The sequence below is a fragment of the Chiloscyllium plagiosum genome, chromosome 15 (assembly GCF_004010195.1).
Source record: "Chiloscyllium plagiosum isolate BGI_BamShark_2017 chromosome 15, ASM401019v2, whole genome shotgun sequence".
NCBI classification, from domain to species: Eukaryota; Metazoa; Chordata; class Chondrichthyes; order Orectolobiformes; family Hemiscylliidae; genus Chiloscyllium; species Chiloscyllium plagiosum.
Genome location: NC_057724.1, coordinates 45,522,789 through 45,542,280, shown reverse-complemented (window position 1 = coordinate 45,542,280; position 19,492 = coordinate 45,522,789). Strand labels below are relative to the sequence as shown.

Sequence of the window (19,492 nt, the reverse complement as noted above, 5' to 3'; positions counted from 1 at the left end):
CCAGCATCTGCAGCCCTCACTTTCTCCTCTAAAAACCTCTGAAATGATATGACATAACTCACGCAGTTGTATCAATCCATGACAAAATCTAAGAAAACATGAATCCGGACAGACCACTTGACATTGACTGAGGCACTGGAAATGACAATGGCAAACCTATCAACCCTAAAGAGTCTTCCTTTGTAACATCTGGAGGCTTGTGCCAAACTTGGGAGACCTGTTCCACAGACTAGTTGAGCAATTACATGGTGCAGTCATAATTGTGTGTCATACCACATATGAAGAACATGTCTCATTATGATGATGGCTATTCCTGGGTTTTGTTCCACCAACAAGACAGACCCACCAACAGTAGCAGGACAGTGATGTATAGAGGGGAGAGAATTGGTCAGGGAGTCTTCAGCATTAACTCCAGACATCAGGAAATGTCTTTGCATCAGAGTGCACACACAGGCACACAACATTATTTTCCCCCACTTGCTGATGAATCCTCGATACTCTATGTTGAACACGTATTGCAAGTAGCCCTAAGGATGTAAAATCCATGTCTGTCACCAAGCGTAGCTCGAAAGCACCACTCCTGACTGTCCAAAAGAATGTTTCGTGAAACTTGGTCATTGGCTGTTGTCAAAGGAACCAACGAGAGGGAAAAATGAGACTTGAACTTGTGCTCACCAGTGTAACTGTTGCAAATGCAACAGTCTGCTCTTGGCAGCAATAATGGGAGTGAACACTGTATAGTCCTTGTGAAAACGTGGATACCTTTTATCCTGTTGTGTGGCACCACAACAACTGTCCCAGATGGAACATATTTCAAATAGGCAAAACAAATTGAAAACTGAGTATCCATGAGGTGTGAAAGTTGTCATAACAGAATTGTATTCAACCATAGTTTGTAAACCTTTGGCCTTGCACATTCTCCATTGTAGCATTACCATAAGGCTGAGGAACAAATCCTGGTTTAATGAAGAATGCAGGTGGACATGCGAAACAGTGGTAGCAACGTGATGGGGTAAAGCGATCCCACAACCAATGTATCAGATTTAGAACTTAGAACAGTACAACATAGTACAGGCCCTTCAGCTCACAATGTTGTGCCGAGCATTTATCTTAATTTAACATCAACCTAACCGACACAGCCCTCAATTTACTGCTGTCCATGAGCTTGTCCAGCAGTCGCTTAAATATCCCTAATGTCTCTGACTCTACTACCACCGCTGGCAGCGCATTCCACGCACCCATCACTCTCTACGTAAAGAACCTACCTCTGCCATCTCCCTATACTTTCCTCCACTCACCTTAAAATTATGACACCTCTTGAGAGCCATTTCTACCCTGGGAAAGTCTCTGGCTATCTATCTATGCCTCTCATTATGTTGTACACCTATATCAAGTCACCTGTCTTTCTTCCTGTTTTCCAGTGTGAAAAGCCATAGGTCACTCAACCTCTCTTCATAAGACAAGCCCTCCAGTCCAGGCAGTAAATCTCCTCTGCACCCTCTCTGAAGCATCTGCATCTTTCCCATAATGAAACGAATAGAACTGTATGCAATATTCCAAATGTGGTCTAACTAGGGCTATGTAGAGCTGGAGCAAATGTGGTTCTTAAACTCAGTCCCCCTGTTAATGAAAGCCAAAACAACATATGCCTTCTTAACAACCCTATCAACTTGGGTAGCAACTTTGAGGGATCTATTTATGTGGACCCCAAGATCCCGCTGTTCTTCTACGCTGCCAAGAATCCTGTCTTTAACCCTGCATTCTGCATTCAAATTTGACCTTCAAAAATGAATAAGTTTGCATTTATCCAGGTTGAGCTCCATCTACCACTTACTTCTCAGCTCAGCTCTGCATCCTATAAATGTCTTGAGGCCTGTAACAGCCCCCGACATTATCTACACCACCGACCTTTGTGTCATCGGCAAACTTACTAACCCACCCTTCCACTTCTTACTCCAAGTCATTTATAAAAACTACAAAGAGCAGAGGCCCAAGAACACATCTCTGCGGAACACCACTGGTCACCTACATCCAGGTGGAATATTTGTCATCCAGTACCACTCATTGTCTTCTTTTGACCAGTCAATTCTGTATCCAGACAGCCAAATTTGCCTGTGTCCCATATCTCCTAACTTTTTGAATGAACCTACTGCCTAACTGCAATGCTGCCATATCGAGTTCTGATTAGAGGTGGTCATTTAAACAACAAATGGAAGGAACAGACTTCACAAATCTACAGCCAGCATGACCAAATAGATGGTCTTCTTCTGAGGACCCAGCATCACAGGTACCAAATATAATTCACTCCAAGTGATAGCAATAATGGCTCAGGATACTGAGTATTGCAAAACTGTGGACCCTGGATCCAGCAATAGTGTTGAAGAGTTGTGCTCCAGAACTGAGAGTTCCTGGCCAAGCTATTGATGTGCAGCTATGTCGACAAATTTCCATGTATGGCCTGTGCACAAAATAAAGTACAAATCCAATCTAACCAAGTAACACTGATCAGTCTTGAGTTGATCAGCAGCCAAGCAATGGAAGGAGTCGTTAACACTGTTTTCGAGGGTGTTTTGTAAAGTAATAGTTTGTTCAGTGATGTTTAGTTTAGTTCTGCCAGAGCCGCATCTCCTCACCATGTAACAACCTTGATCAGACTTGTGCAAAAGAGCTGAATTCCAGAGATGGAGCAAGAACAACTGCCATTAACTTGAAGGCAACATTTGGCCATCTATGGCATCAAGGAAACCCAAGGAAAATTGGAGTCCATGGGAGTTGGAAGAAAAGTCTTATAGCTAGTTCAAAGTAAGATGGTTGTGCTTGCTGAACGTCAATCATGGCATATCACTACAGGACTGAGTAAGGGTAGTGTCTGATGCCTGAGTATCTTCCGCTGCTTCATTCGTGACCTTTCTTTGCTCCAACTCCAATATATGTTCAGAAATGAAGATATTTGCACTGCGTACAACACCATTCCCAACTTGCAGATAGTGCAACGGACCATGTTCATTTTACAGCAAGACCCTGACAATACCCTCGGGCTGATCATTGCAAGTTACACTCCTACCATGTAAATTTCCGAGACTGACCATTTCCAATAAAATTACCATTGCTGAATTATACATTATTACCATTCTGGGCATTGCCATTTACCAGACACTGAACCAGCCAAATAAATGCTGTGGCTACAAGAGCAGATCAAATGCTAGGAATTCTGTGTCAACTAACTTAGCTTTTAACTCCTCCTAAATCTGGTCCATCATCTGAAAGGCACAAGTATGAAGTGCCTTTCATACTTGTGCCTGGATGGATGCAGTACCAGCAACATTCAAGAAGTTTGACTCCATCCAGGGCAAACCAACCTGCTTTAATGGCATCTTACCCACTATCTTAAACATGAACTTCATTACCAATGCACAGTGACAGCAGTGTGTATTGTATAAGCTATATAGCCGCAACTCTCCAAGACTCAGTCAACAGTACTTTACAAATGGACAACAGATACGTGAGATAATCCCTTGCAAGGTCCCCCTAAAGCAACCCTGTGTCCTGACTTGGAACTGTTCTACTGTTCCTTCATGGTCATTGGGTCACAATCCTAAAACTCTATTTCTAACAGCCCTGTTGGTCTACCTACAAGAAGCCTGTGATGGCCACATTCTCAAGGGCAACTAAGGATGGAGGATAAAAGGTGACCTCGCTGATGCTACCTACAATCCATGAACAAACAATGAAATAGAAACTTGTAAGCTAAAAAGAAATTTGCAAAATCTTTGCTTGTTGCTGACTGAGCCAATATAGAAACGTAGTAATTCGGAGCAAGAGTAGATCATTTAGCCCTTTGGGGCATCCAACTGAACAGCCTGTTCCAGTTTTTGCCACATATCCTTTGGTCACTTCAGACTCAAGTGCTATAACCACCTCCTTCATGAAATCATACAATGTTTTGGCCTCGACTGCTTTTGCTCATAGTGAATTCCTAGGCTCACCACACCTTGTGTGAAGAAATATCTTCTCATTTCAGTCCTGAACCCCTGGTTCTGGATACTCCACCATCACCAACTCAACCCCCCACCCCACCTCATCATTGGGAACATTATTCTTGTATCTATCCTGTCAAGTTCTGTTCGAATCTTGTAAATGTTTTGTAAGATTGCCCCTTCATCCCTCTGAACTCCAGTGAGTATAACCCAAACCCATTCAATGCTCCTCAAGCATCAGTCCACCCGTCTCCCTCTCTCAAAAGAACATTCTTCCTGTGATAAGGAGAACAAAATTGTGCACACTATTCCAGGTGTGGCCTTAGTAAGGCACTGTATAATTGCAGCAAGAATATCCCTGCTCATGTACTCAAATCCTCTTGCTGTGAAGGCCAGCAAAGCATTTGCTGCCTTGACTGTCTGCTGTACCTTATTCTCAGTGATTGGTATATGAGGACACAGGTCTCATTGCACATTTCCACCCTCTAAACTCATTGCCATTCAGATAATCTGTCTTTCTGTTTTCACTTCCAAACCCAAATTTATCCACATTATCCAGCATGGATTTGTCCACTCACCCAGCTTGTCCAGATCTCAGTGAAGCACCTCTGCATCCTTCTTACAGCTCACCCCTCTACCCACCTTTGTGTCATCTGCAAATTTGGCATTATTGTATTCAGTTCCCTCACTCAAATCACTAATGTATATGTGAACAGCAAGAGTCCTAGCTCTGATCCCTGTGGTTTCCCACTAGTCACTGCCTGCCTTTTGGAAAAAGACTTGTTTAATTCCTAATGTTTGTTTATTATCTGCCAGCCAGTTTTCTGTCAATCTTGGTATACTACCCCCAGTCCCATGTGCTTATCTCTGACTTTAGCTCATACTAGCTCCGAAAGCTAGTGTGATTCCAATTAAACCTGTTGGACTATAACCTGGTGTTGTGATTTTTAACTAGATAAATCACATCCACTAACTCCCACAAGCTACATGCTTGAAGAATTCCAACAGTTTTGTCAAGCATGATTTCCCTTTAGTAAATCTATGCTACTCTATCTGATCATTCCACTTTTTTCCCAAGTGCTCTGCTATTAAATTTTATATAATGGACTCTCGTGTTCTCCTCCCATTGACATCAGCCTTCACCATCAATAATTCTAGTTTTCTTGCTGCCTCCCAAAGAGGGAGGCATATTACTTATCCTCCAATCTGAAGGAACTGTTCCAGAAAATAGAGTTTTTGAAGGTGGATGCCAATATATCCATCATTTCTAGGGCTACTTCCTTAAGTACTCTGGTATGCAGATTATCAGACCCTGTGGATTTGTTGACTTGCAGTCTATTAATTTCTCCATCCCCAATTTCCCAACTCAGATTTCCTTCAGTTTTTCCCTCTCACCAAAACCTCTATTTCCCAATATTTCTGATATGTTTCTCAGCCCTTCCTCAGTGCACTTGAGCAGGTTGTGGAGAGCTGCCTCCTATAACTGCTGCAATCCATTGACGTTGAGACCAGTCTTGTAACCTGTCCTGCCCTGCTAACCAAGCCACCCCAGGTCTGTAGGCTAATTTAAAAAAATTTATTCATTTCACTTGTATCTGGTAGGTATTTCGAGGTTGATAATATCTGTGACAGGCAAATGTTACTTGAAGTGAGTGTTATATGACAACAGCATTACTTGGCTTGAAGTGCGTGAGTGTGTGATGTTTGTAATTGATATTTAATATTCTCTGGTGCTATTTGAAGTGATGACTGTCAACTGTAACTTTTAAGCATAATGTGTTCTGTGTGTAGCAGAAGTATTTTGACCTTTAAAGATTTGGGATATGGAGTGGGAGAGAGAACATGCTGGTGAGGGCAATTAGATAAATAAAATTAGAAAGTTAATTATAAGTTGAGTTAGGCATGCATCTTCTGTTCATTTTGTAAATCATGCCTTTAAAATACTTCATATTGTATTTCTGTGCTTGTTTGTGAGCCTGCAATGTTCGCTTAAACATTTGGGTTTTTATGTTTGGCATGTTTTGTACTTGAATTTTTACAATTTTTGAGCATCATTGCATTGGTCTTGTCAGGTCTGTTAATGTGTTCAGAGTTGCAGTTGTAGATTTTTCTGTTGGTCTTGATCTTGTGATCTTTGTGTTCTCAGGGAGTGCAGTTCTGATTCTAACCAATTATTGACTAAAAACAATGTTATTATGTTGCCAATGCATCTTTTGCTAATTAAATCTCTGCCCTCTGGTTCTCTATCCTTCCTCCAATGAGAATCATTTTTCCCTATGTCCTCCATCCAGACCTTAGTTTTGAATATCTTGATTAAATCTTCCTATAACCTTCCCATGTCCAAGGCAACCAGTCTCAACCTCACTAATTAGAGAGAGAGTCATTAAGCGCAGAAAGACCTTTTGGCCAATCCATTCTGTGCTGGCCCATCTACACTAGTCTCACATTCCAGCAACTGACTCAAAGCCATGAATGTTATAATGTTTTCATTGCTTATCCCATCTACTTTTTGAAGGTGGCGGTCTCCTGCCTCTAACCTATTCCCAGGCAGTCCAGTCCAGATTCCCCCAACTCTCTGGTAGAAAAAACGTTTCCTCTGAACGACTGTGTTTCTCTTTAAAATCCCCTTCAACTAAGGGGAACAGCTACTTGCTATCCTCCTTGTCCTGGGTACCTCCTTAGCATTCTCTTTTCCAAAGAAAACAAGTCTCTATCATAGCTGAAGTACTTCAATCCCAGCAACATCCAGTGCATCCCCATTACGCTTAATATCTACCACCCGCCCTCAAATTTTCACTAATATCCTTTTATATGACGAACAAAAAGGGCCCAGCACTGATTCTTGTGATATGCAACTGAACAACACCAGCCTCCAGTCATACAAACAACCACATCCTCTGTCTCCTACCACTCAGTCAATTTGGATCCGTAGTGCCAAGTTACCCTGATCTAGGTTACTGAATTGAATCATTCTTGGAGCTATTCTTTTTCTTTTCTGGACCCGCTCTCTTTTAGATTTTTTTCTAAAGTGTAGTGCTCAGACTGGGTATAAACACAACTTATTTGCTTGTATTCTACAAATGTATTGTTTAAAGTATGGCTTTTGCTTTGTTAACTACTCTCTCAACCTGTCGTGCCATCATCAATGATTGATACACTTCACCACTCAGCTTCCTCTGGTCCTGCTCACTCCTTTTAGAATTGCACTTTTTAAAAATGTCTCCATGTTCTTCCTCCCAGAAGTAATTACTTGTACTTCTCTGCATCAAAATTCACCTATCTGTTGGTCTAATCCTCCAAACTACGATATCCCTGAAATTCCATTTCAAAGTTTCCCTGCCCATCACCACCCTTCCCCTCCTTAAACATTCACCACTGACCAAACGTTTGGTCAGACTTCCTAATATCTCCTTTTTATTTGGTTTCCTCATTTTGTCTGTTGTTATCACTGCTGTGGAGCAATATGTCACTGGTGCAATATTGTTTTAAAAACTAACTTTCTTCAACCCTATTCGTTTTAAAATAGTGATGGAAAAGGATAGACCAGATCTAAAAGTTGAAGTTCTAAATTGGAGAAAGGCCAATTTTGACGGCATTAGACAAGAACTTTCGAAAGCTGATAACAAGATTCCAGAGAAAGTGTATTCCTGTCAGGGTGAAAGGGAAGGCTAATAGGTATAGGGAATGCTGGATGACTAAAGAAATTGAGCTTTTGGTTAAGAAAAAGAAGGAAGCATATGTCAGGTAGAGACAGGATAGATCAAGTGAATCCTTAGAAGAGTATAAAGAAAGTAGGAGTATACTTAAGAGGGAAATCAGGAGGGCAAAACGGGGGCATGAATAGCTTTGGCAAATAAAATTAAGGAGAATCCAAAGGGTTTTTACAAATATATTCAGGACAAAAGGGTGACTAGGGAAAGAATAGGGCCCCTCAAAGATCAGCAAGGCGGCCTTTGTGTGAAGCTACAGAAAATGGGGGAGATACTAAGTGAATATTTTGCATCAGTATTTACTGTGGAAAAGGAGTCTTGAAACGGTTAAAAGTGGATAAATCCCCAGGACCTGATCAAGTGTACCCGAGAAATCTGTGGGAAGCCAGAGAAGTGATTGCTGGGCCTCTTGCTGAGATATTTGTATCATCGATAGTCACAGGTGAGGTGCTGGAAGACTGGAGGTTTAAGAAGGGCGGTAAAGATAAGCAGGGAACTATCGACCGGTGAACCAGACCTCGGTGGTGGGCAAGTTGTTGGAGGGAATCCTGAGGGACAGGATGTAAGTGTATTTGGAAAGGCAAAGGGTGATTCGGGATAGTCAACATGGCTTTGTGCGTGGGAAATCATGTCTCACAAACTTGATTGAGTTTTTTGAAGAAGTAACAAAGAAGATTGATGAGAGCAGAGCAGTAGATGTGATCGATATGGAGTTCAGTAAGGTGTTCGACAAGGTTCCCCATGGGAGACTGATTAGCAAGGTTAGATCTCACGGAATACAAGGAGAACTAGCCATTTGGATACAGAACTGGCTCAAAGGTAGAAGACAGAGGGTGGTGGTGGAGGGTTGTTTTTCAGACTGGAGGCCTGTGACCAATGGAGTGCCACAGGGATCGGTGCTTTGCCCTTTACTTTTGATCATTTACATAAATGATTTGGATGCGAGCATAAGAGGTACAGTTAGTAAGTTTGCAGATGACACCAAAATTGGAGGTGTAGTGGAGAGCGAAGAGGGTTACCTCCGATTACAACAGGATCTGGTCCAGATGGGCCAATGGGATGAGAAGTGGCAGATGGAGTTTAATTCAGATAAATGTGAGGTGCTGCATTTTGGGAAAGCAAATCTTTGCAGGACTTATACATTTAATGTAAGATCCTAGAGAGTGTTACTGAATAAAGAGACCTTGGAGTGCAGGTTCAGAACTCCTTGAAAGTGGAGTCATAGGTAGTTAGGATAGTGAAGAAGGCGTTTGGTATGCTTTCCTTTATTGGTCAGAGTATTGAGTACAGGGGTTGGGAGGTCATGTTGCGGCTGTACAGGACATTGGTTAGGCTACTGTTGGAATATTGCGTGCAATTCTGGTCTCCTTCCTATCGGAAAGATGTTGTGAAACTTGAAAGGGTTCAGAAAAGATTTACAAGGATGTTGCTGGGGTTGGAGGATCTGAGCTACAGGGAGAGGCTGAACAGGCTGGGGCTGTTTTCCCTGGAACGTCGGAGGCTGAGGGGTGACCTTATAGAGGTTTACAAAATTATGAGGGGCATCGATATGATAAATAGGCAGTCTTTTCCCTGGGATGGGGGAGTCCAGAACTAGAGGGCATAGGTTTAGGGTGAGAGGGGAAAGATATAAAAGAGGCCTCAGGGGCAACTTTTTCACACAGAGGATGGTACGTGTATGGAATGAGCTGCCAGGGGATGTGGTGGAGGCTGGTACAATTGCAACATTTAAGAGGCATTTGGATGGGTATATGAATAGGAAGGGTTTGGAGGGATATGGGCCGGGTGCTGGCAGGTGGGATTAGATTGGGCTGGGATATCTGGTTGGCATGGATGGGTTGGGTCAAAGGGTCTGTTTCCATGCTGTACATCTCTATGACTTGCATGTGGTATGCAGCTTCCATCTGGTATGCAGCATTGAAGGCTGTCTCAAAATCACTGCTAGCTCTCCAGCAGAGGTTTACCATTGGTAGCTAGGTCCAGTCAAAACTTAGAGTCCTTCAATTATCATTGCACTTTAAGTTTTTCTGGATGCCATTAACACCTGCAAGATGCACCTCAAATATTTCCACACTACTTCGAGTAATGACGGTCCTGATAGCCCTATTTGGATGGACATGGTATGCTGAGATCTGGGAAAAGGCAGGAGATTGGCACGAGGTAATGAAGTCAGAATGGGTATGATGGGTCAAATAACCACTTTGTGCTGTGACAATTCTGTGAATTTTTTGAAACCAGAATTCTAAAGATTCCCATAGTTAAGTAGTTTCATTGTCTCTTAGAAAACAGTCTTTCCAATGTAGAGCTCCTATTTATTCTGTACAGAATAGAAAAAGCCTGTTCCTGGGAGAATTACAGTTCTCTTCAATTGCAATTGCAAGTCTGTTTCCCAACAGCAGCAGTTTACTGCATCTTTCCTCTGTTCTGAGAGAGATGCAAATCACACCTCAAGTGGTTTTATTTGACTTTCAATGTATCCACAACCCCCCCTCCAAAAACAACCAAGGACAACATAATGTGATACAGGCAATCCTCCAGACTGAGGAATTTACCAAGAATTCACCACTCTTTTTGCAAAGCTGTCTGTTTCTCTGCGATTCAAAGGAATATTTTAAAATAGAATTGTCCAATGATGTTGTATTTGTGAACTTGACAGTACACCTCTGTGAAGAACCTGAGCTGTTTTCCTACGTGCAGGGGCACTATTTAAATGCATGGCTGTACAGGAGGAAAGATCAACAGAGAGTTTTTTTTATTAAAGGCTAAGGGATGAATTAATCAAATCTTTAAAATATGAAAGATTTTGATTAATATTTATCACTTTCTGATGGACTGCAGAACCACCTTTGTATCTGTCACTTGATATCTGGTCTTTTGAGATTTTATTTGTTTAATTTTAGTTTATTCTATTACTTGATGTGCCTTGTTTGGCTTCAGGACTATTTTAATCTAAGTGGAAATCTCCTTTTCCTGCTTATGATTGACCTCATTGGAAGCATGCTTATGTAGTTATGTAAAATACTCTATGACAAATCTAAAAGTGGCAGTGCCAAAGAGTTTGACTGAAGGAGGGAATGACGATGTGAAGATTCTAAATATAACCGTTGGTTCCATATTGACTGTGTGATGAATAGTGAATTAGTGCTGTGTTTCATAAATAAAGCAGTGGGTATCAAACTTATGACAGATTTGCATCTCTGAGTAAATTTTCAGATCTGAAACATCCAGCAAAGGAATGGCTCTTTGCCATTAGGTACTTGGTAACTTGAGTGCTTGTTTGAGCCTGCTTGTTTTTTTTTCTTTGCAGTGTGAATATGCCATTCTTGGGACAAACCATGTACTAAAGTGTGACACTTCAGAATTTTGATTTCTTTAAAAGGAATATAGACATGGTTTTTTGCTGAGTGCAGGCAGTAGGACCAGAAGTGCCCCAAATCTCTTTATGTTGCAGCTTTTCTTCCATTTAAATAATAGTCTATTCTCTTGTTCTCCCTTTTAAATTGAACATGTAAAACTCAGAACAACTTTTGAAAAGCTTACCATTTATTTGTTTGGAAAATTGACCCCAGATCTCAGTTTTTGTTAAATCAATCTCAAATTTGCTTATTTGGCTTATCTACCAAAGAGCGCACCACCTCAGCTTGTGAGTGAAGCATGATTACAGAGTTGCTAGAGTTGTGGTGTTTATGTGGCAGTGCAAGACCACTGTCTTCTGAAGAAAGACGAAAGTAGTAAGATTTAATTTTTTTAAGAAAGATCAAATATGTAAATTTGCAGTAAACCAGGATAATGCAGTAGGTATTTGTGTGAATCTTCAAAAGCCTTTTGATAAGATATTACATAGCATGACTCGAGATTGAAGCAAATGGAGTCAGGAAATGCTTAGCAAAATGGATTAAAAAAAACTCTACGTGTAGCACACAGTATGGCTGAAGGTAGAACATGATGTTCCACAGGAGTTGCTGATGGGTCCAACTACTGAGTCATGATTTACTACATTAACAATTTGGTCTTGAGAATCACAACAGTTTCAAAATTGAGAACACTAAATTGAACAGATAATTAACACAAATGAATATAACAAAATTTGAATGGCATCAATAATTTTGTAGAATGAATGGATTAATTTCAGGAAAGACATGGGGGAATGGTATGTTTTATTAGGAGGAGTAATGAGGTCAAATATTGTTTGGAAATCGAAGAGGGGCAACACATCAAAACATAAATTAGTACAGACTGATATTGTTACTAAACTGGTTGACAGAATAATTTAAAAATAATAAACATGAAAATGATAAGCATGCAAATCCATTGATGGAACAGCTGTTCTGAAGCTGTGTTCTCCAAAAAAGGTGGAAGTTACTTCATAGGGATTTTTTAAATTCCTCATGGGTTTGACACCTTGTTTAAAAAGCAGCTCTCATGTATGTATGGGGAGGGGTGGGAGGCAGTTGCGGAAGGTAGAACAAGAGTCTTTGAACAACAAAAGGGGCATTTAAGTAGGCTCAAGTGTTCATATAATGGAACAAGGAAAGGAAGGCTTTTGCTTCTCTTTACTGATCAGGTTGGCAGAAGCAAGTATGAATCATTTCGCACCGACCAGTTGTGTTGAATGACTTGCTACTTGTGTTATGGATTCGGTATAAAAGAAATCCTAGGTTCAAAGCGTAACTCAGTACTGAACTTGCAAAGTAACCTAAAGAGGTCTGTGCTTTTTCTGTTTCAGCCAAATATGTAGACTCGAAGCTTCGAGCTGGCAATAAAGAAGCTACAGATGAAGAACTTGAGAAGATGCTGGACAAAATTATGATAATATTTAGGTTCATTTATGGTATGTGTGAAATTGCTATTAACTTATGAAATAACGTGGATTTTAAATATTACTACACTTCTGTCACTGTTGTGTAAAACTAAAGGTCAGCACTAAAGAGTTCTTCAGAGCAGAACTTTCTTGACCATAGCTAATATCAGCTATAACAACAATTGCTTTTTCTGCCAGCAAGTACTGACGAGTGTGTGGTGATTAGTAACTTGATTGAGGTATCAGCGGATGATTGCTGTGAAATTAGAACTGTAAGAAAGATACGATGCACAGAGGTCATTCAAGATTAGAGTGGTGCTGGCAATGCACAGCAGGTCAGGCAGCATCTGAGGAGAAGGAAAATCAACGTTTTGGGCAAAAGCCCTTCATCAGGAATGAGGCAGGGAGCCTCCGGGGTGGAGAGATAAATGGGAGGAGGTGGGGCTGGGGAGAAGATAGTTAAGAGTGCAATAGGGGGATGGAGGTGGGGAAGAAGGTGATAGGTGGGAAGGAAGATTGGCAGGTAGGACAGTTCGGCAAGCACTGAGGAAGCAGATGTGGCTCTGGTAGCGAGTCTGTTTCAGGACATGGTTGAAGAGCTTCAGGGCAGAGGAGATGACCTGGGGGTTGCAGTGAGAGAGAAACTGACTGAGATCTTTATAGACAGATCTCAGTGAGTCTCCCTCTCACTGCAACCCCCAGGTCATCTCCTCTGCCCTGAAGCTCTTCAACCATGTCCTGAAACAGACTCGCTACCAGAGCCACATCTGCTTCCTCAGTACTTGCCGACCTGTCCTACCTGCCAATCGTCCTTCCCACCTATCCGCTCCATCCTCCTTTCTGACCTATCACCTTCTTCCCCACCTCCATCCACCTATTGCACTCTTAGCTCCCTTCTCCCCAGCCCCAACCGGTCCCAGTTTTCTCTCCACCCCAGAGGCTCCCTGCCTCATTGTTGATGAAGGGCTTTTGCCGGAAATGTCTACTTTCCTGCTCCTGGGATGCGACCTGACTTGCTGTGCTTTTCAAGCACCACTGTAATCTTGACTCTGATCTCCAGCATCTGCAGTCCTCACTTTTGCCTAAGAGGTCATTCAGTCTGTTGTGTCTGCGCTGGCTGAATAAAGTGGGTACTCTTTCTCTTCTTACATTGCAGCATCTGGTTTAAGCCTCGCAGGTTACAATGCTTCAGATACGGATTCAGGGTTCTTTTAAATGCCTCAAGAGTTTTGGCCTCAGCCAAAATTCCAGACATTCACCATAGGTGAATAAAATGTTCTTCTTGTCCTGTCTAACCCTTCAACCAATTGTCCTAAATCTGCCCCTCAGAAATTGCCATCGCCACTAGGGGAAACCAGTGTTTCCTGCAAATTCTGTCCAAATCCTTCACCATTTTGTATGACTCAATTAAGTTACACTCGGCCTTCTCTGTTCTAAGGAAAAGTGATACCGAGAAGGAATCCGATGTCTTCAAGAGGAAAGAAAACTGGTAAACACATGAGAGGAATAGGTTTCATCTAAAATATTCTTTTGTGTTGCAAATTACATGCAAATGGTAAAATCCCGTGTCTTCCCATTTAATCCTAATCTTCTAATTTGTCTCAGAAGTTTTATTTTCAATTATCTTTATAAAATATTTTGTTGGATACTTGAAAAAATGTTGCTTGTAAATTGATAGATGTGTATTTAGTTTGATTGAGGCCTTTTTGTTCACTGAATTATCATGTAGTGTTATGATTAACATTCCAGATTTTAGCTAAAGAAAGTAATAGATGTCTTTGAATCATTTCTTTTCATATGTAATCAATTAAATTTTTGCTCTTTTAAAACAGGAAAAGACGTATTTGAGGCTTTTTATAAGAAGGACTTAGCAAAGCGACTGTTGGTTGGAAAGAGTGCATCAGTAGATGCTGAAAAATCAATGCTGTCCAAATTGAAACATGGTGAGTTTGCTTCACTAGCATATATATTACTGTTCCTTGTCCATTGATATATTTGATTTATGAAGTTTTGGTATGATTTTGTTATTTATTGCGCTTCTCACAGCTAAGTTGTTTCACAATTATTTTAATCAATCAGAGAAACATCTAGACTGGCAGTTCATAACCCTAAGTTGAAAAGGTTTGCTATTCAAGTATAGGTATGCCAAAATAAGTGACAATGTGCTTCATTGCCTTTTATTTGGATTTAATTATAAACTGCCAGGCATTTGAAACCTTATTCTTGTGTTGGGGCCACCTCATGGTCAACATGAATGTTTGTGCAAATATGTAAATGAATGTGTCGGTTTTCACTAACTCATTGTTCTGTACACCAAGCTATTGTCACATTTTGAGTTGGTTACTCATTTGCTAGTGTGTGATTTTGTTCTGATTCACTTGCATGTGAATGATGAGCAAGTGAATTCCATAGGTATGTTTCTTCTTATTTTCTTGGTTTTCAGTCTAGGCTGTCAATATGAAATGCTCACTTCCTTTAACTTATCAATAACTTGTTGACTTCTGTGTAATTCCCCTCTCTCTATCTCCATTTTCGTCACATTCACCAGAAAACTGACTAACAAATCAAAACCAGCCAGCCGTGCATTATTCTCCATATTGAAGCACTTGAGTGAGAGGGTGGCAGAATGGTAATGTTACTGTAGTAGTAATCCAGAGGCCCAGACTAATGGTGACCACAGACCTTTTGTTGTTTGTGGAAAAGTCCATCCCATTTGCAAATGCCCTTTGGAAAAGGCAATCTGCTATACTTAGCTGCTATAGCCTACAAGTGCCCCCCCCCCCCCCAATGAGTCTCCAATCACAGCAATGTGCTTGGCTCTTAAATGCCTTCTGAAATGGTCTAGCAAATCACAGTATCAAAACTGCTACAAAGTTTTAAATAAAGGAATAAAATCTGACAGACTACCTTGCATCGACCTAGGCATTGAAATGACAGGCAAATCAGCCCCATTGACCTTATCAAGTCTGGGTGTGTCCTCTCTCCCAGCAAGACAGACCCATCAAAGTTGGCTTACACTTGATGGCTGACAATGGCTTACATTTGGGAGAGAGTTGTTCTGGGCATCCTTAATAGTGATTCCAGAGCCCATGAAGCCTCTTGGGCAAGTCTCCTCCTGAATGTGGAGTTGAGGTCGCAATTAGATCAGCCATGATTTCATTAAATGGCAGAGGAGGCTGAAGGGACTAAATGGCCTACTCCTGATCTTAACTTATTCTTTTTTGGAAACTCTCCATTCTCAATCAATATTTCGCCATTAGAAGAGGTACTGAGGGTGGCAAGGTACGGAATGCACTCTGAGCTGTGACTTCAGTGTCCCTCACCAAGAGCAGCTTGGTATCACCACTACTAACCAAGCTGGCTGTCCCCGAAAGGTGTTGTGACAGATGGTGAGAAACCAATAAAAAAGAAAAAACATATTTGACTTTGTCTCACCAGTCTCTCTCTCTTCCAGATGCACCTATGCATGACAGTATTGTTATGGCACTTCAGCTGTATCTAGCTGAGAGTGGGATGGACAATCAAACAACTGGCAGATGGAGCTGGCTCCACAAATATCTTCCTCCTCAAATGATGGGGAAGAACTTGCATCAATATTCAGCCAGGTGGATACTTGATCCCCTCCTGAGGTTCCTGGCATCACAGATGCCAATCTTCAGCTCATCTGATTTACTCCATTTGGGAAAAATAAAAACTGTAGATACTATAAATCAGAGACAATTAAATAGAAATTGCTGGAAAAGCTTAGCAGGTCTGGCAGCATCTGTGGAAAGAAATGAGAATTCATGTTTTGGGTTGAGTGACCCTTCCTCAAAACCAGTTAGACCCGAAACCTTAACTTTGATTTCTCTCCACACTTGCTGCCTGACCTGCTGAGCTTTTCCAGCAATTTCTATTTTTGTCTCTTACTCCACTTGGGACCTGATAGCATTCCAGTAATAGTATGGAAGACTTGTGCTGCAAAATTAGCCAAGCTTGTCCAGCAAAGCTCTAACACTGAAACCTGCCCAGTGCAAACAAATGCCAGTTAATTACCTGTTGCGTCAGCCTATTCTCATTCTTCAGCAAACCAATAACAGGAGTCATGAAGCAGTTGGTGTTGATATGCAACAAGATCTGCATAGCATTTGAGTTTAGGCTGATTGGTTTTGAGTAACAAAAATTCCAGGCAATGACCCTCTTCTTCAAGAGTGAATTTTGCCATTTCCCCATGGCATTTAATAATATCACCATTGCTGACTTCCCCATTGTAATTATCCTGAGGTTGATTTTGACAAGAAGTTGAACTGGACTATTACCTAAACACTGGCTATAAAAGCCAGTCAGATGCTAGATATTTTGTGGCAAGTAAACTGTCCAAAGTCTGCCCACCGCCAATAAAGCACTTGCTTTGATGTGCACAGCAACAAGATCACTTGAGAATCATGACACCATCCAGAACTAAAGAACCCACTTGATTGGCCTTCCATGATAAAAGTGCAGTGGTAGCAATGTATACCACATAGAATATGTTTCAGTAGAATTTCACCCTTGCTGCTTCAACAACACCTCCCAAACCCATAGCCATCATCACCTAGAAGTACAAGACAGTCACTGCACGGAAACCACACCTGAAAGTTCCCCTCAAGTCAGATATGAACCAAGAAAAACAGAAATTGCCAGAAGAACTCAGGTCTGACATCATCTGAAATAGAGAAAACAGAGTTCATGTTTAGAGTCCATAACCTTTCTTCAGAACTAGAGCTAGTCAGATATTATCCAGACTCTGGACTAGATCACCATTCCTTCATTGCTCTGACAAAATCCTGGATCTCCCTAACAGCACCTATACCTGGTGGATCACAACGGTTGAACAATGAAGCACTCCATGACCTCCTCAAGGGCAGTTAAAGGTGGGCAATAAATATTTGCTGAACAGTAGTGCCCTTGCTCCATGAATGAATCAAAATAAGCTAAGATATATGAATAGAACAAAGAACAGTGGAGCACAGGAGCAACCCCTTTGGCCTTCCAAGCCTGCGCTGACACATTTTGCCCTGCTATATTAAAAGTGCCATCACCTACAGGATCTGTGTCCCCGTTTTCCCTTCCTGTTCATGCATTCGTTCAGGTGCTTCTTGAAAACTGCTATTTGTGATTGTTTCCACTTCTGGCAGCGTGTTTCAGGCACACTGCACCCTTGGTGTGAAAACGTGCTTTGCACATCTCTTCTCCCCCCCCGTCACTCCCACCCCCAAATTTGATGTGTTCCAATTGTGGCCTAACTAAAGTTCTATAAAGTTGCAGTGTAACTTGTCTGTCTTTATACTTGCTTGCCTTCATTGGAAGGGGCATTGTGTCATAGGCCTTTTTTATTATCTTATCTACCCGCGCTGCCACATTCAGTGATCTGTGGACCTGCACACCCACAAATCTCTGAATATCATCAGTACTCCTAAGGGTTCTGCCATTCACTGTATAATTTCCATCTGTCGTGACTTTCAAAAATGCATCACTTCAATTTGTCCAGATAAACTCCATCTGCCGTTTTTCTGTCCATGCCTCCAACCGAACTGCATTCTGCTGTATCCTCTGACAATACTCTTCAGTATCCGCAACTCCACCAATCTTTGTTTCATCCGCAAACTTGCTAATTAAACCAGCTACATTTTCCTCCACATCAGTTATGTGGATCATGAACAGCAGAGGGCCCAGCACTGATCCCTGTGGAACGCCAGTAGTCACAGCCCTCCATTCCGAAAAGCCGCCTTCCATTCCTACCTTTTGTCTATGATGGCTAAACCAGTGACTAATAATTAAAGAGAGTGCATATCACTGCATCCTTAAGGGCAGCTTGTGATGGGCAACAAATGTTGATCTTGGCAGCATTGCCTGTCTCCTAAACTGCATGTGTTTAAGTTTGTTGTTCCTTTTACACTTGCATGTAACCTTGTGTATAGTCTTGTTCCACCAACCACACAATGTGCTGAAGTTTTCTGAAGTTGTATGCACAACATTATATGCAATCTAAGATGACCTACCTCGTTGTTTAGTTTGAAATACTCGCGCTCTCTCACACTTTGATATCATTCATGAAGTTAAGAATGGTTCCATTCAAGTTCCCTTTTGGCCACTCCAAACCATGCTCAAATTGTAATCATTTATTAATGATAATCCTCTCAGTTTTGCATTTTCAACAAGCTGTTTATCCATTTTAATGTCCTATTATCCCACACTTGATTGAATAAAGCCTGTGCTACTATATCAAATATAATCAGTGTGTCAGGGATTATCTTAATCATTAACTTAATCAGTTGCATACAATTCTGATTTTCCTGCAACTGCCTTACTGATAATTGTTGGATACTTCAAAGCACTGGTGCCATATAAAGAACTGGAATTTTCTTCAATTACCATATTCTAAATTTTTCTTAAACAGTCTTAGATGTAACAAAAAAGAACTATTGTCTGGTTGCACCTGCTTGTGCTGCTTGTTTTGTTTTGAAAACTCAAATGATTATTTTAATGGCATATTTTTAAATTGCTCAGTGCTTTGCATTCATACATTTTTGGTGCTGTCTAGTTTGGGGTTGCCTACAAGTATTTCTTAAACAGCTGCTCTTGGGTTAGTCAGTGAAAGACATGTCAAGTGCTATCAGATATGTCAATCTTGAAAGTCTGCTGCTATTTAGCTGTAAAAGCAGCATTTGTCACGAGATTTCAGCTAGTCAGCTAACAGCTTTAATAAAAAAAAATTACAGATGCTGGAAATTTAAAATAAAAATAGAAAAACTCGAAATACTCAGGTTTTCGTAGCATCTGTGGAGAGAAACTGAGAGAGACATGGGATGGATAGGGTGGGGAGACGGATGGGGGAGAGAGGAGGGTGGGATGGGTGGAGAGGTAGGAGGGAAGACAGGTGAAGGACAGAGAGGGGTATCGTCAGAGGGAGAAGGGGGTGGGCAAAGACAGAGGGAGAGACGAGGGAGTAGGGAAGCAGATGGAATTCAAAAGACTGTAAAATG

At 41.3% G+C, this 19,492-nt stretch overlaps 1 protein-coding gene across 2 annotated transcripts in view; it reads left to right on the top strand.

Annotated features, from left to right (window-relative positions):
- Window positions 1-19,492, top strand: part of cul4b (cullin 4B) — an 85,365-nt gene that overhangs the window by 47,739 nt on the left and 18,134 nt on the right. For both annotated transcript variants that reach the window (XM_043704821.1, XM_043704822.1), the window contains exons 12-13: window positions 12,414-12,518; window positions 14,321-14,431. In XM_043704821.1, the coding sequence (XP_043560756.1) occupies window positions 12,414-12,518; window positions 14,321-14,431 (216 nt within the window). The remainder of the gene's footprint in view (window positions 1-12,413; window positions 12,519-14,320; window positions 14,432-19,492) is intronic.